Source organism: Nicotiana tomentosiformis, chromosome 1, assembly GCF_000390325.3.
Source record: "Nicotiana tomentosiformis chromosome 1, ASM39032v3, whole genome shotgun sequence".
Taxonomy (NCBI): Eukaryota; Viridiplantae; Streptophyta; class Magnoliopsida; order Solanales; family Solanaceae; genus Nicotiana; species Nicotiana tomentosiformis.
Window position 1 is genome coordinate 19,666,833 of NC_090812.1, and position 17,272 is coordinate 19,684,104.

At 34.8% G+C, this 17,272-nt stretch overlaps 1 protein-coding gene across 1 annotated transcript; it reads right to left on the reverse strand.

Moving 5' to 3' along the window:
* Positions 1–348: 348 nt before the first annotated feature.
* Positions 349–2,010, reverse strand: LOC104113047 (glyoxylase I 4-like). Its single transcript, XM_009623129.4, has 3 exons — positions 1,598–2,010; positions 992–1,329; positions 349–685 (listed from the first exon to the last, which is right to left on the reverse strand). Exons 1-3 carry the CDS (start codon positions 1,831–1,833, stop codon positions 588–590), a joined length of 672 nt encoding a protein of 223 aa, XP_009621424.1. The 5' UTR covers positions 1,834–2,010; the 3' UTR covers positions 349–587.
* Positions 2,011–17,272: the final 15,262 nt, after the last annotated feature.

Genomic DNA, 17,272 nt, shown 5'->3' on the forward strand with positions numbered 1-17,272 from the left:
TCAATCGCCATTCCAAAACAAAACAAAAAAAGGTATGCAGCTTTTTATTAGCAAACGTTGTAGTTTTTCATATTCACATTTTACACTTAATAATATGCATTTATAAAAAAAAAAAAAAAAAAAAGATGCTGAAAACCATAAGATACTGAACTTACTTTTGGTATATTTTACATTTAACTTACGTATCTCAAAAGTCTTTTTATTTTATTTTCTCCATGCCTGATCAAAACACAAATATAATTACTATAAACCACCATGTTACTTTTACAAAACTAAACTGTTTTAAAATATTTTATAACTTGTTGTAAAGGAAATTAGCAATGCAATAAATCAAAAGATATAGTTGACTTCCTTAGAACACATAACATGCTATCCGTCATTTATTTCTTGATATGAACAGCCAAAATCATGCATTAACAGAATCACAATCCTAGAGTACAATAATATATGTATATGCTTAATGCTCTCTCTGCATATACTGGTACATAAATAATATTACAAAAAGGATTTTTACGGTATGTTTGGGTTGTTGGAAAAGGGGGCTAAATTTATGAGGGGTAAAATCACTCTTTTGCCGACAATATCACTCAAAAACAAATATCTATCATGTCCAAAGCTAAATTTTCCATCATCAGAGATTCCACTTCTCCTGAGCAGTTCATCTTTGCAGCTCTGCTTCCATTTTCTGCATTTATAAACAAATCAATTAGAATTCAGTCTTTATTATTCTAATCTAATTGATGTTATCTTTTTTTAACATTTTACAATTTTCAGTCAAATCATATACCTTTTGCCTTCCAGAGCAAATATATAATTCATTCCACTGCTAGTAAAGTTGGATTACCAAACTAGTTTAACTTCTATATACCTTTGTAAGGGAAGACCTTTGCAACGTGTTAAATTATAGTACTAATTATGAGTTTTTTTGTAAGAATTTTTGTGCTTGTTTTAAAACTAAAGTTTTTTGAACTACTATAGGTAATGTACATACCGTAAAAGGAATTAGGCATTGTTTGGTTGAAGGTTGGATATTTGTTGAATTTCTTGAGAGGGCAAGAGGAAAGTGGAAGAATTGGAATATTTTGACAATTGCAGATCTCAATCATGTTGCCATCTGGGTCGTGGAAGAAGAGTTGATCCACAGTGACTCCACCTTCTTTCACAGTTGCTGTTACATACTCAATTTTCAACTCTTCCAATCTCTCAATTATGAGGTCCATATCCGAGCATTGGAATGAAATGTGATTGTCTTTTGGATTTATCTTTCCCTTCTTTGCCTCTGCATCTTCTTTTCCTAACAAATGTATTCCAATTCCATGGTTGAACAACCTGAAAAATCAACCCAAATTGTCAGATTTGTTATCGTTAATCTAATTTTCAAATACTAGAAGGGGATCTTTCGCGTAACAGTATAACAAGGAGGACATAGTTCAAGTTATAAAAATAGTCTCTAAGGTAATGTAGTTTGAGCCTTCACTGAATCTCGGGTGTAACAGGAGCTTAGTACTCCAATCTTTTTTTATGTTTACAAATCTTAAGGATAAATGCAAGTAAAAAACAAATTAATTAAAGAGAGAATGTGTGTGTTTATTCATACCAAGCTCCATCAAAGTCAAAGGAAGAGGGTCTTTTTATAAGGACAAAACCAAGAACTTGCTCATAGAATTGGGCAGATCTGGCAACAGATTTACAGACATAGGAAACATGGTTCAATGCTAACAAAGGCATCCTCTTTTCATCATCAAATGAGGATGATGTGGTTGATGATGAATCTGATGACCAGTTGAAGGTTGTCTCTTCAGCCAACTCACTTTTCACTATCTCTCTCCCCATTCTAATTTTTATGTTAATTCAACACTTGAACAAAAGGTAAGAATTCGAATTAGTAGCTAGATGGAAAAAGAATTACTAGTAATACTCTCTTTTCTTGTGTGGAACTTTATGTTGCAAAGCACACATATATATAAGCAGAAAGACTAGCCCTAAGGGTGTTTAATAAAGGGGTTTGGTGGGGTGGTAGTGGGGAGGGGCAATTATATTGTACATATCAAATCCTACGTCCATACACGTCAATAAATCAGTGTGTATCGTATGATCTTATCCAACATCACCACTTGTGTAATTAACCCCTCAAATTCAAATATCATATCACCAACAACTATTATGTGATGCACTATCCCAGCAGTATCACGTTTTGGTTGTCCATACTCTTTCAGTCTTTATTTACGCGGATGACTTTGTCAAACCACATGACTACTACTCATCACAACTCTCCTGCCTACTCCCTTTTTATTCATTCTCTTTTTTGGAATCAACCATTGGTGTTTTCGTCAGAACAAATTGTCTACATCACACCTCATCGATCGGGGAACAGCCTTTCCAAGAATTTTGGATGGATACGAAATATTTCCTGCAACAAATTATCGTTTTTCTTAATTCTTTGAAGCGGGTTAGCCCTTTTCCTCACTCTCCAATCCATAATAAGAATATGTGATTTAGCACCCAAAAAAATATATATATATGAATCATGTGCGCAACTCCTGTATAAGGCCAAAACTGTAGAATCTCGGACAAACAAATGCCTGTGAGAAGCAAACTTGACCCCTCAGCTTGGTGCATCATCTAAGTTTGATAACATTCCATCACTTTGTAACTCGCCATCCACTTCAACTATGTCCGCCCAACTTTTCTTGTTGCCACCATGCTCCATTAGCATGGTGCCAAGATAGGCTTTGAAATACCTTACTTTTGGTTAAGATTCTAGGCGCATCCCTTAATGTAGGCGGTCCCTCCAGTGTCACCTTTGTGTGCCTGAGCAAAGTTTGTGATCATTGCTGCAAGCTTTCCCAACTCTGAGCATTCATTTGCCCGATGTGATCCTTCACATAAGTAGCACCCTCTTTTAGGCACGTACTCTCTACCATTTTCTATCCCCTTATCGTTTCTGTTGGACCCCTAGCCCCTTGCCATTGCCTTTGTATACCTCGCCTATTCCTTTCCCGTTGTCTTTGTCGTGATCTCCCCCACCCCTTTCGGCGTTGCTTTCTTTGGACTTGGCAGGCTCCATTATGACATCAACGAGTGACTCGGCTACCTCTATGGCATCGTCCACGTTGTCTACTTGATGTCTTCTTAACTCCTGCTTTGCCTAATTTTTCAACCCATCTATGAAGTAGAAAAAGGAATCTTCATAGATTTGAATTGTGACAACTAGGGGTGGGCATTCGATACTTCGGTATGGCATTTACAAACTATGGTTTGGTACTTCGGTATTCGGTATATCAATTATGTATACCAAATACCGTACTAAAGTAATTTGGTACGGTTCGATATTTACTTATTTGGTTCGGTATGGTTTCGGTATCATACTAAAGTCTTTGTGAACAAAGCAGTGGTGAGACTCAAGTTGAACGAGCCTGATCCGATTGCTCGACTTGGTATGATACCCAGTGGCAACTAGTCCTTGTGCATATTCTGGGGAATATAATTCTAAGTTTAGTTCCAAGTTATCAAGCTCATTGTGGAATCAAACTCTAGAGATTCATCACTGATTGATTAGAAGTGTGGAAGATTTCCTGATCATATAGATGCAAATGCTTTCAAATATCCCAAGATTATGCCTAACGTCTCTTCTGCTGAGTCCATTGTTCCAGCCAAGAGAATGAGAGAAGGAGGCATGAGTTCCCATCAATTTTGTTAGGTTCAAGGTTGTGGGAAGGATCTCAACTCTTGTAAGGAATATCACAAGAGGCATAAAGTTTGTGAGGTTCATTCAAAGACTGCTAAGGTTATAGTAAACGGCATTGAGCAAAGGTTTCGTCAGCAATGTAACAGGCTAATACTTCGGTATTTTGGTATACCGAAATATCGAAACCTCAATACCGAGGACCATACCATAATAGCGAATAACCAAAAAATCTATACCGAAGTAGTACCGAAATACCGAATAAACCGATATCGAAATACTGAATTAATTCGGTTCGGAATTTGGTTTTTCGAATTTTATGCCCACCCTTAGTGACAACCTATCTGGTGAGGTCCATTATATATATACTATGGTTGAGGAGGTAACTGCTAAATGAGAGCTTGAGCTTATTGTTGAGAGGAGGATTGTACCAAGTATTATTAGTTGTTTATTTACTTTGCCTCACATCTATTTACTTCTATTGTATCTCTCTTATTGGACCACTAGTAAGTGTCGATGTCGACCCCTCATCACTACTTCTCTGGGGTTAGGCTAGATACTTACTGGGTATGCGTTGATTTACGTACTCACACTATACTTATTGCACCTATTGAGCAGGTATATATATGTTTCCGGTGGTCCTCTAGGTGCAGAGGTCTGACTTTTGCAGGGACTTTACGATAAGTTGCATTTCCTTGTTACGATCCGCAACATACAGAGTCTCCATCAGAGTTATTTATTTTTCCCGTCTAACTTGTATTCAAGACGGTTGTTGTATTATTATTGTACTCCTTAATAGATGCTCATACACTTGTGACACCGGGTTTTGGGGGTTCTTATTGGTTGTTTATTATTGTAGTTCATGTAATTATTAACATTTCACCTTGAAAATTTTATTTTTATACAGGAATTGTAAAATAAAATCATGAGTTTTGTACGAGTACCAGCTTTTATACTATTTTGAATAATGGGAATTATGATCTTAAAGTAATCAAAATGAGTAATTAAGATGATCGATCACCGTTGTCTTTCCTGACGGCGACGATAGGCGCCATCACAACCTATCGTGGATTTTGGGTCATGACAATTTGGTATCAGAGTGGTAGGTTCACTTAGGTCTCACGAGTCATGAGCAAGTCTAGTAGAGTCTTGCGAATCAGTACAGAGACGTCTGTGCTTATCTTCGAGAAGCTACAAGGCTATTAGGAGCACTTCTATTTTTGATTCCTCATTGTGCGATTTGATTCTTTGAGGCTTATGCTTTTATTTCCTTCCTACTCAATCTTATGCGACGTTAAGTACTTGTTGTCCCTTGGGCATCAGGGAGTTGTAGTGGTACTGCAGATGTGGTGCCGGAAGTCTTTCCCTGCGTATTCGGATAGGCTATTATCGTCTCATTGTGGAAGGATGTTCTGTCGTTTCAGCTCAGTATCTATATTTCCGATGGTTTGAGGCTATGCATAGATTGCTATGATGTTCATGCGTTGTTATCTCTCGGTGTTAGTTTAATGGTAGGGTGCTTGTTTATGTGTTGAGGCAGTGAATGACTTAATAGAAGGATTTCTCAGTGCATGATTTAGAGGTTCAACATTTAATTCCAATGGGGAAAGGCAATCAGACTATGGATGTTCAGGCCTTGGTTGATAGAGTAACGACACTTGATATTTTCGAGCGTGGTGGAATTCTCATTTGTGATATGGTGTCGTCGTCCTTGTTTGAACGCATTAAGGTTCGCAAGTGTTATGGTCTTCTTTAATTTGCCTTCGGGGCAGAGTGTTGTGAAATGGTGCCTGAGGAGCGGTTGTCAGAGATGGCAGTGTGCAGCAGTTTCGAAAATCGACTTGGTGGTTCTAATGTTGATGGCTCGGGAAAATGATCTTCTGGGAGGCTTAGCGTTGGAAGCAATTTAATATTTCAGGTGCTACAGAGATGGATTTGATTTGATGCAATATGTGGGTAGCGAAGAATGAGGAAGGACATGTGGGATGTGTCTCGCAGTGGTTGAATCGCTAATAGGTCAAGTATGAAAAGAAGATGTCAAGAAGTTGCTTAAAAGAAATGATTTAACCGAAGTGAGAGTGACATGGTAGCATATGGATTCTGTGGTAGGATAGCCACGTGCCTTGAGAAGAGTTTAGAGCGATTTGGGAATCATGGTGGAAAGTGACTAGGTCTACGGATTTTATTTGGGATGAAAGCTACTGCACTGAGGAAGATTTAATATGGAAAAAAGGAGTTTGCTTGAGATGAAGAGGGGTGTGAAAACTTGATTATCATTTTTGGATGCAACGTGACTTCGAGTTGGAACGTATTGTCGGGCTTTCAGTTGATGTCAATGGGGAATGAACGAATTTGTACAGTTGGTGGACGTGCGTGGGCTCATGAGGGTTTACTGATTTCTTAGTAGGTGTACCCAGTGCAGTGCCATTGGAAGATGACAGTATGAAATTCCACAGGTGGGTTATCTCCTGTGAGCAGGTTAGCGGTTGCGTGATTTTGATGAAGTTTCTACGAAGAATTCTACTTACTACCCAGCGGGAGGTCGAGTACGCGATTGTGGCTGATAATTTGGGCTGTTTTATGAAGAGTCTAACAAGAGGTTTCGAGATATTTAGCGGGTTGACGGTACGAGATCATGGTAATTAAGAAGGAGGAATCTTTGTGGGTTTTGTATTATGTGATGGTAGCTTAAGGCTAAGTGGGGGAGCCCACCGTCTACGATTGGATCGCGTGGTTGTCTGCTTGTGCGGTTTTCTGATTATCGATGCATTGGTGGATTATCTACAACTAATAAAAGAAAACATCAGGGGTAATTCAAGCAAAGAACTTGATGAATGTATGCTATACTTCGCCTAATCGATTCAGGTGCAGGTTTTGGGATGACTCAGAGTTTATGCTTCTTGTGGATGTGATGTACAAGGAAATGAATTCATCCGGTTACTTATTTGAGGGGATGTTCATGTGCTAGCAGAGCGTTGAAGTTGGGTTATATTCGGGATGAGGTCAGAGTGGGTGGCTCTCAACAACGGTTCTAGTGGGTTCAAGAATTTAGGTGCAGTGCCTAAGGATTTTGGGTCCGTTGTGTGGTTAAGGATCGAGTTTGTATAGTGGATTATGAAAGGGGCTTGGATTATTCTATGTTATCATCAGGTCTGCGGTGCAGTATTTGAGGAAAGGGAGAAATAACTTCTGATTCGCGGAAGGTTTTGCAGAACGGGCGTACTAGTTGAAGATGCTATTGTGCGCTTGAGGATGGTATGAGATGGTTCACGAGTATTGAGGTAATGTAGTCTCGTGATTCGGGTAACTCAGGATGAGTGCGGATTGAGTTCGTTATGTTTTTGAACGAAGCTATTATAATTTCAAAGGCAAGTCAAGAGTAAATTGGAAGAAGTTAGTTTGGTTACTAATGATTGAATCAGCATGATTGCGGCAATGATCAATTCCTTCGTCTTGTGAAGTTATACTTGTGGTTTGAGGTTGTACGCGCGGGCTTGACAGCCGCCATAACTTCATTAATTTGGGAGGTATCTATGTCAAATGGACCTGTTGTGTAAATGGATTCCGAAATAGTTACGACGGTCTAGATCACGACTTGAGGTTTATATTTTTTGTGGTTTGGGAATTCAGTTGTGTGTTGCATTGGTTCTTCTGAAATGAGCTAAGTGAAAGGTTCCTAGCCAATGAAGTGTTTATTCTACTAGTAGTTCAGGGGTTATGATAAATTCTTGTATTCTCGCGTAGCGGCATGATAGGTGCAGTGAGCGGCATAAGAATTGGAAGTTGATGATCAAGGTTGCGGTTCGGCATTGATAAGAATGTCACGAGCTCTGATGAGCAGGGTAGAATTAAGCTTTTTAGAGTAAGCTGACGTTATCTTAGTGACGCCTGAGAATGGTGTTCTGTGGAAGAGGCATTGTATATTGATTTGCGGATTGTGATTTGCCTTATAGAGTTAGTACGGTTGGTGGTATGGAGGTGCATATTTTGCTGCCTGGTGTTGAAGGTCGTGGGAGCGTTCCCCACGATAAGATTGCATAAGTGTGGCGTGTTAGTCATTTGATCGTGAAAGATTAAAACCAAGTATGGAGATTATAGTAATATCGCAATGTGAGAGTTTATGCCTGAGAAGCGCTCTATTCCTTTGGTTGTGGACTGTGGGAGTTTGTTCCGGATTGGCCGGTTGTTCGTGAGTGTCATGAATAAGGTTATTGACGAGGCCAGTGTGTATTGTAATTTGCTGCTCGTGCTCTGTCAAATTCTAGTATAGTTTAAGATATCGTCCCACAGAAACTGAATAATCTATGATGCAGACTTGTAATATTTTAACTACTATTTGAGAGAATCAAATTGATGAAAAAAGTGAGTGAGGTTTAAAACTTGCTAATTACTTAAACAAAACAAATAACTTTTGAAAGATTTATAATTTTAAAAGAGAGTTGTGCCAGTCTAATACAGCTTTGAGAAGATGCCCTACAAAACATTAAAAATTATTAAAATGTTTTTCATATTTTGCCTCTTCTTAAAACAAAAATTTCAACGTATAGAGTGCTCACTTCTTTTCTTTTTATTTGGTTGAAAACGAAGTATAATATAAAAGAGAGCTAACTTCTGAAGCTAGAAAAAATGCGACAGACGTAAGTATATTGAAGTCCACAATCTCAACAAATCTGCCGTTGTCTATTAAACCTACTACTAAGAACTGCCAATTATACTCCATCTATATATATATATATATATAAGTGGGCAAAGACAAGGTGATGTGGCAGTCTCTTTGGCTAAGAAATACATTTATCTTTTACCTCCTTTTTTTTGCATTTTATCTCTTATTGTTTTTCTTCTTCTATTTTTATGTGCCTTATTTGATAACAGTAAATGACTCGATAATTACTACTTCACTCTAAATTCTCTTTATGACACATTCATATCTTCCTATTCTTTTCCCCACCTCTTCAGTTTCTTCCTAATAATTATAACGTTTGAAGGTAGTAAGAACTCAACAAAATGCTAGAGGCTTTAGACACAAGATTCTGGCAGCTTCCCAACAAGCTTAGTGAAAACTCATTATGTTCCATCAGGTAATTCTAAATTTCATGTTTTCGCCACCTTTTATTGGATAATCTTTAACAAATTGTTTTACATGCATCAAATTGGTATTGCCAATACGGAAAATCTTGCAACTGCAAATATTATTATACCAAACAAAACTTTCAAAGTGTGAATGCTCCAGGAATAGTTCCAGGTATCTTTTTTGAAAAATTCATATATATAAGATACTCATATTCAATTTTTTACCGTGAATAAATTTTGAACATTATTTAGTATCATGCTAACTAAATAGTCTTTGGATGTAAGTAATACAAATTTAATCAACTGCTCCCCCGCCAACTTATTTTGTCATTCCTTTGGAATCTTCTTTTTCTTGTAGGTTCTTTATCTGTTTGTAATTGTAGGCCTAGAACAATATTACCTTGGATGTAACTCCATTTATCATATATGTTTTTTGGTAATCCATTGATGTTTTATTTTGCCTGACAATAAGTGTTCCCAAGTGTTGTTTGTTCTATTTTATTTCTCTTATATGGTGGATGTCATTTGTAATTCATTGATGTGTTATTTTTGACAGGTAATTATGATCTTCAATTGATGTTGTTCTTTATTGTTTCATTCTTTTTTGGGATCTAGAAGTGAACTTCTTATTTGATTTCTAATGGTATGAATTTTCTTGAAGTGAGAGCACGTTTTCATTGTATTATAATTTTTTATATCAATTATCTTCTATTTCTTTTTTTTAAAAAAATTATTAATACTTCTCATCTCCTCTATTTTGGAACATATATAACTGTATTATAATTGTAGTCAAATGGTTTTGTGGGTCATTATAAATTCATCTTTTACAAATAAGAGATCTAAAAATAATAATTTTTTAATTTCAACTGAAAAAAGCCATGAAGGCCCATTTCATCTATTTTATTAAAGAGTGTAAGCAGAAACTTAGCTTGAATGTGATGGAGATGGAACTAAGAGGTAAAGGTACCGTTATGTTATTTTGGTTACATTGGAAGTGACTGAAAAGCGATGTGAGAAAAATTCTTGGATTTACTACTAATTAGTTGCTTCTGGGAAGATTGTCAAGGAAATGTGTTATAAGCAGGCAATGTACGTATTATGTTCTTTTCCCCCAATTTTTAGTTTCATTGCTTTTCGTTTTATTTTCTTTTATTTGAATAGAAGACAAGTTCATCAAACAAAAGTTTTAATATCTAACAAAACTTAAAAACATCAAGTCCTTAGATCATGTATTATGAAATATATAAGACTAAGAGAATCCTGTATTAACCTCTCTCCACACAAAATATATGATTTTTTTCCTTAAAAGTTCTTTTTTCATTTTTAAGAATATTTGATAATAAAAAATGTAGTTTTCTAAGCTCTAATTCTACAAAAACATTTATCTTGTGATTTTTTTCATCAATATATAAAATTAGTGTTTTTAGTCATACAGTTGAAAAATTCTATCTTTAATTCTTAATAAATTTATAAATAAAATTCTTTCGAAATGTGATGCTATTTCTAACAACCGCGCAAAGCGCGGCAAATTTCCTAGTTACTTATAAAGGGCTGATCCAATACTAGGTTTTTCTATTTCCTCGTACGTTATATCTTTTGATTTGGCGACTTGGGTACAACAGAAATTTTAAGTTTTGGTAGTTGGTTATTTTAGTATCTCTTGGTCCCAATACCTTCATCGTGACTTTTTAACCATTAGGCTAACTACAATATCACTACTAGAAAACTCACATATTTCGTCCAAAATATACCGATCGAAATCGGTGGGAAAAAAAAAATAACCGAAATTGATCGAAAATTACTAAAACAAAAATATTTTTGACAACGAAAATAGTGGTCCCACAGCAAAAAATTAAGAATTTCGACCGATTTCGGTCGGAAATTGGTCAATATTTGACCAACATTTGGTCATACTTGTATATAATGTACAAAAATAATTTTTTATTAAAATTTTTCTAAATTTCCGACCGAATTCAGTCGAAAATTTTGAAATTATTATTTCCCGCCCAAGGCAAATTCGGTCGGAAATTTTGAAATTATTATTTTCCGCCCAAGGCAATTGGTTTTTAATATAACAAAAATTATATATATTTAATTAACCAACCGGAATAAGTTATAATTAAATATTTTCTACCGACTTCGGTCGGAAAAATAATTTTAAAATAATTAAAATATCAATTTAATAATATTATCGGCCGAAGTCGGTCGGTTTTGTCACCCTTTATATAAATAGCTTTTAAATAAATAATATTTAACACTTATTTGATATATATATACTATACTATACTATATTATATATACATATAAGATATATATATAGCTTATCGGATATAGCTTATATATATATATACTATACTATACTATATGTACATCTTATATAGCTTATATACTATACACTTAGTATACTATATAGCTCTTATATATATATATATATATATACTGTACTATACTATATGTACATCTTATATAGCTTATATACTGTACACTTAGTATACTATATAGCTTATTGTCACGACCCCAAATTCCCTCCGTAGGATGTCGTGATGGCACCTAGTCTCTAAGACTAGGTAAGCCTATCAATGCGGAATAATAATAAATATCTGAAATAAATAAACTACAATTCAAATAATTTTAACTCCCAAAATTCGGTAGAAATAAGTCACAAGCTTCTAAGAATTTATTCTTTATGTCTCTATACATCAGAGTCTAAAGCAAATAAGGAAGACAACATAGTAAGATAGAAGGGGACTCCGGAGTCTGCGTACGCTGGCAGATATACATCGAAATCTCCTCGTATAGCTAGTTTACTGATGCATGGTCTGATAAGATGTACCTGGATCTGCACAAAAAGATGTACAGAAGCGTAGTATGAGTACACCACAGCGGTACCCAGTAAGTGCCAAGCCTAACCTCGGTAGTTTAGTGACGAGGTCAGGTGAGGCCCTACTGGAATATAATAATGACATGGTAAAATGTTTATCAATGTAGTAAAATAAAATGACATTAGAAATGAATCAAATAGTATGTCACATTTAATGACATCAAATAATTACAAATAATATCTCGTGCAATCAAAACCGAATTTCCTTCAACTTTATGAAAATCACAACAATTAATCGAAAGCAAATATGGCCATAAATCAATATCAACAAGGGCACTCACGAGTTATCGCCTCGTAGTCCCAAATCATAAATAAATTCACAATATCTCATTTCCTTATATCACCGCGGGAGCCTTCACAATTTATTTAAAGAAAATATTTTTTTCCGAAATAGCATCCCGTGTTTTAGCCACCCTTATCACACCGCATGACTTCTAGTAGTCACCCCTACTAGCCACGCATATCAAGCCACCCTTATCTCACCGCATGCGTTTCAACACCCAGACCGTATACCACCGCATGCATATCAATATCACAATATATCACAATTTGCACCTCAAATACTCAAATAATTTAACTTGCCAAAATAATTCAACAACAATATTTTTTCACAATAAAGAGCTCACGGCTCATGCCAAAATAAATCATCAATAATAATTTGCCACAATAACGAGCTCACGGCTCATGTCAAAATAATTCAACAATAATATTCTTCCACAATAAAGAGCTCACGGCTCCCTCACAATGAGTATAAAAATATTCAGGAGTAAATAATTTAGGAAAATAATATTTCAAAATCTTTACTACGTTGTTTCAATATCAAGTTTAAAAATGTCAAATACTTCATATTAATAATATTTAATTTAAAGAAAATCAACTTTCAAATAATGCACAGAATAAAAGAAACCAAGTTTCAACTAAACAGGTAAAACAATTAGTAAGAAAAGATCAAACAAATTTGAAGTATATATCTCAGATCAATGATGAAAAATATAACAAGATAAAATAATTTAATAAATGCGCAACAATGATTTACACAATTTAAAAATATAATCTTTCGCAATTTAGCCCGTGTACACACTCGTCACCTCGTGCACACGACTTTCAACACATTTCAATAATTACATTAATACCAATCCTAGGGAAAATTTCTCCCACACAAGGTTAGACAAGTCACTTACCTCGACTTGCTCCAATTTAATCAAGTATTATGCTTTTTCCTCGAATTTCCGACTCCGATCGACTCGTATCTAGTCATAACTAATTCGATACAGTCAACAAAAATTATAGTAATTAATTTCATAAGAAAATATTACATTTTCATTAAAATCCGAAATTAGCTCAAAATTTGCCCGTGGGGCCCACATCTCGGAATCTGGCGAAACTTACAAAATCCGATAACTCATTCAATTACGAGTCCACCCATACCAATTTTACCAAAATCCGATAATAACTCGACCTCCAAATCTTAAATTTTTGTTTTTGGAAGATTTTGCAAAAATCTTGATTTCTTCCATTTAAATCAGAAATAAATGATGAATATGACCATGGATTTATGAAATATAATCACATTTGGATATAGGACACTTACCCAAGTTGAAGTCTTGAAGAAATCCTCAAAATCGCCCAAGAACCGTGCTCCAAAACTCCAAAACGAAATGAAGGAAATGACCATTTTTGGTCCTTAAGTTTCTGCCCCAAAAACACTATTCAGGTCGCTAAAAGTTCAATCCCGTCGCTAAAAGTGTCACATCTAGTCGCTAAAGGTGCACACCAGGACTATTTACACCAACAGTTTTATTTCACTAAAAAGGCTCTAACTCCATCATACGAACTCGGAATTCGACGATTCTTGTTCCTATGAGTCACAAATAAAACTACGAACCCATTCGTTCAATCGAAACTCAATTCGGAGCTCATTTGCTCAATGTGATACCAATTTCGCTCGTTAAACAATTAACTCATATTTCGCGCTTAAAACTCAATCGCGACTTGATGAAATTAGACCAAACTTTCCAGATCACTCCTATAATTCATTATCAAAATGTCGAAATTCTCAAAATCAAATTTCGATCTCTAGAACTGAAAATGAACTTTTGGATCATTACATACTTATGTTGAAAACATCAAACTCTTCCTCGACAGCCTGTAGTGTATCAATCATAACTTCTTGTACTCAACTCCAATTGCCAAACGGTTTAAAGTTCTGCAAACTAGATACAAAGTACTACAACTTTCATGTTTTTCTCATCGCCCAACTCCTTATAGATTGCGAGATATAAGCTCCCAAAGTCAGCCCTGTGCAGCAAAAATTTCTGGCGATGCACACTGCTGTAGCCAAAATCTGCAGTACCAGCTTCAGTTAATTGATCATAACATTTTGTATAAATGTCTGAATAATAAATGGTTTATCATTCTGGAAACTAGAATCAAAGGGCTATAACTTTCATGTTTTGAAAATGTTCAGATTCCTTATAGATTTTAAGATATAAGCTTCCAAAGTCAGCTCTGCGATTACACCGGTTGCTGTCCAAAAATAGCTTCTGCAGCAGAAATATTCCAGCAGTTCTTTTTTGTCCGAAATCCATTTCGTTAACCTTCCAAAATCCACCCGAGGCCCTCGGGACCTTAACCAAATATACCAACATGTCCCAAAATACAATATGAACTTAGTTGAGGCTTCAAACCATGCCAAACAACGCCGAAATTACGAATCGCGCATCGAATCGAATTATGAGTTTTCAAATCTTCTAACTTCTATATTTTGTGTCGAAATATATCAAATCAATTCCGATTGACCTCAAATTTTGCACACAAGTCATAAATGACATAATGGATTTATGAAAATTTTTAGAATCGGATTTCGACCCCGATATCAAAAAGTCAACCCCTCGGACAAACTTTCCAAAAATTCAACTTTCGGCATTTCAAGCCTAATTCCACTACGGACTTCCAAATAAAATTTTGATCACGCTCCTAAGTCCAAAATCACCGTACGGAGGTGTTGGAATCATCAAAATTCTATTCCGTGGTCATTTGCACATAATTTGACATCCGGTCACTATTTGAACTTAAACTTTAAATTTTTTATCAAAATTCCATATCTCGGGCTAGGGACCTCGGAATTTGATTCCGGGCATACGCCTAAGTCACAAATAACGATACGGACCTACCGGAACTGTCAAAATACTTATCCGAGTCCGTTTGCTCAAAATGTTGACCAAAGTCAACTCAATTGAGTTTTAAAGCTCTAATTCACATTTTAATCCATTTTTCACCTGAAAACTTTTCGAAAAATTTTATGGACTGCGCACTCAAGTCGAGAAATAATAAATAGTACTTTTTTAAGTCTTAGAACACAAAATTAACTATTAAATTTAAAGATGACATTTTGGGTCATCACACTTATATAGCTTATATACTATATCGAATATAACTTATATATAAATTTTCGACCGAATTCGGCCGAAATTTTTAAAATTATTATTTCCCGTCCAAGGCAATTGATTTTTAATATAACAAAAATTATATATATATATATATATATATATATAATTAACCAACCGAAATAAGTTATAATTAAATATTTTCGACTGACTTCGGTCGGATAAACGATTTTAAAATAATTAAAATATAAATTTAATAATATTACCGACCGAAGTCGATCAGTTTTTGTCACCCTTTATATAAATAGCTTTTAAATAAATAATATTTAATACTTATTTGATTAATAACTACAATTTTAATAACTAAATTTAAAAAGAAAGATATCAAAAAATAAAAATATTCAAGCAATAGATTAAACTATATATGTATTTTGTATCAAAAAATACAAAATTAATTTTGTTTTACATATAATACAAAATAACAACTATTAAAAATGTCGGTAGTTTTTTTAACGAAATAATAAAAGGCTTCTCTCTTTTTTTTTTTACTTTAAATGAATTCAAAAGTCATAATTTTTAAATAAATATTAAATTATTTTAATTACATTAAAAAGTAATTGTAAATATTATAAATATTAAAGTATTTATATTATCTAAATACTTAAACCAAATAATGAAAAGAAATAAAAAATGTAAAAGAAATAGGAAAACAAAATAATGTTGCTTGACGGAATCGAACCTTGGACCTCAAAGACAAAACCAAATTATTACCTAGACTGTAACCATTGCACCACCTAGCAATATAATTATTTTTTGATACATTAAATTCTATTTATCTGCTTTTCCTGAGCCATGTTTATAAAAGGGTTTATACATATAACGCTCTTTTAATGGGCGTTATACCTTAACGTTCAAAAACGGAACGCTATATATATTTTGGTCACTAAATTTTTTTTTTCCACGCATTTCTATCGTTTGAATTAAAAAAAAATCACATTTTGGGTTCCGAACTCGAGAAAACAATTGTACCCTCTAAAAGTCTTGTTTATGGTAGATCTGCAAATTGGAATAGTATATTTAAAAAATATAAAATACCAGCTAGTCAACCACTAGCTTCGTCACGTCTGAACATAAACAAAAGTCTTTGCAATTGAAAAAGAAAAGAAACAATAAAATTACTTTAAGTCTTTTCGCTTCCTAGACCTAATAGTCTAATACTTTAGAGAATGTAACGAGAATGCTGAGTTATATGGAAACTGGAATAAATTATGGAAACGTGAATGCCGAAAATTATGGACAATGTAGCAACAATTTGGTTGAGGCTAAAGCTTTGTTACAATGATTGATTTTGTGTATTAGCATAGACTTTCGTTCGGTTTGTTTACTAGAAAAATCGGATAACGTTAGATTTGTGTATGGTTCTAAGGATATGTGATACAATTCGATATAAATCGCGTAGAGAAATAGAATATGTATATTGTTGACTGTGAGAATGAAAATAATAAGCAAAAATAATGAATAAGTAATACAAGCACAAGGGGATAGCTATCAATATAAGAAGTGATCTCTCGTTCTAGCCCCCTTAGCTTACAAGAATTCCCCATTTTATAGAAGAGGGTCATTACAAAAAAGAATAAAATAAAATATACAATGGAATGCCCATGATGACTTGTCTATTCCTTGATTCCTGCCAAGATTCTCTCGCTTGGTGCGGTTGCAACGACTCTTGTCTGTGAGTTCGATACTAGCTCGAACTCGTTACTGGATCGGGCCCTTCGGCCTTGGATCGAGTTCGACCTTCGAGATGGGCGTCGCGCATTTCCGACCTCGAAGCAGTACCTTGCGGATCGATTCGGTCACGGGCTCGATAGGATTATCGAGTCGCCTCCTCGAGCGACCTTCGGGCTCGAGGTTCATTAGTACCGACCTCAGAGCTCATTCCCAAAATCTCTCTCCGACTTTTTAACACTCGAATTCGATCAAACGTAGGAAGACCGAAATCTATTTCGACCGTATATACAGTTATAATGGAATCTGATTCGCAATTGATTATCAACATGATTAATAACAAAATGAAGATACTTATCATATCCATCATATCACTAGTCAGATTGTTCAACTCTCTAGCAAAGGTAATTTTATTTTTGTTCACATTTTCAGAGAGGACAATATGGTGGCCGATCAACTGCGAATATGGGAGAAACACTAAAAGGTCTTATTATAATGGATGAAACTAATTCCTTACCGAAT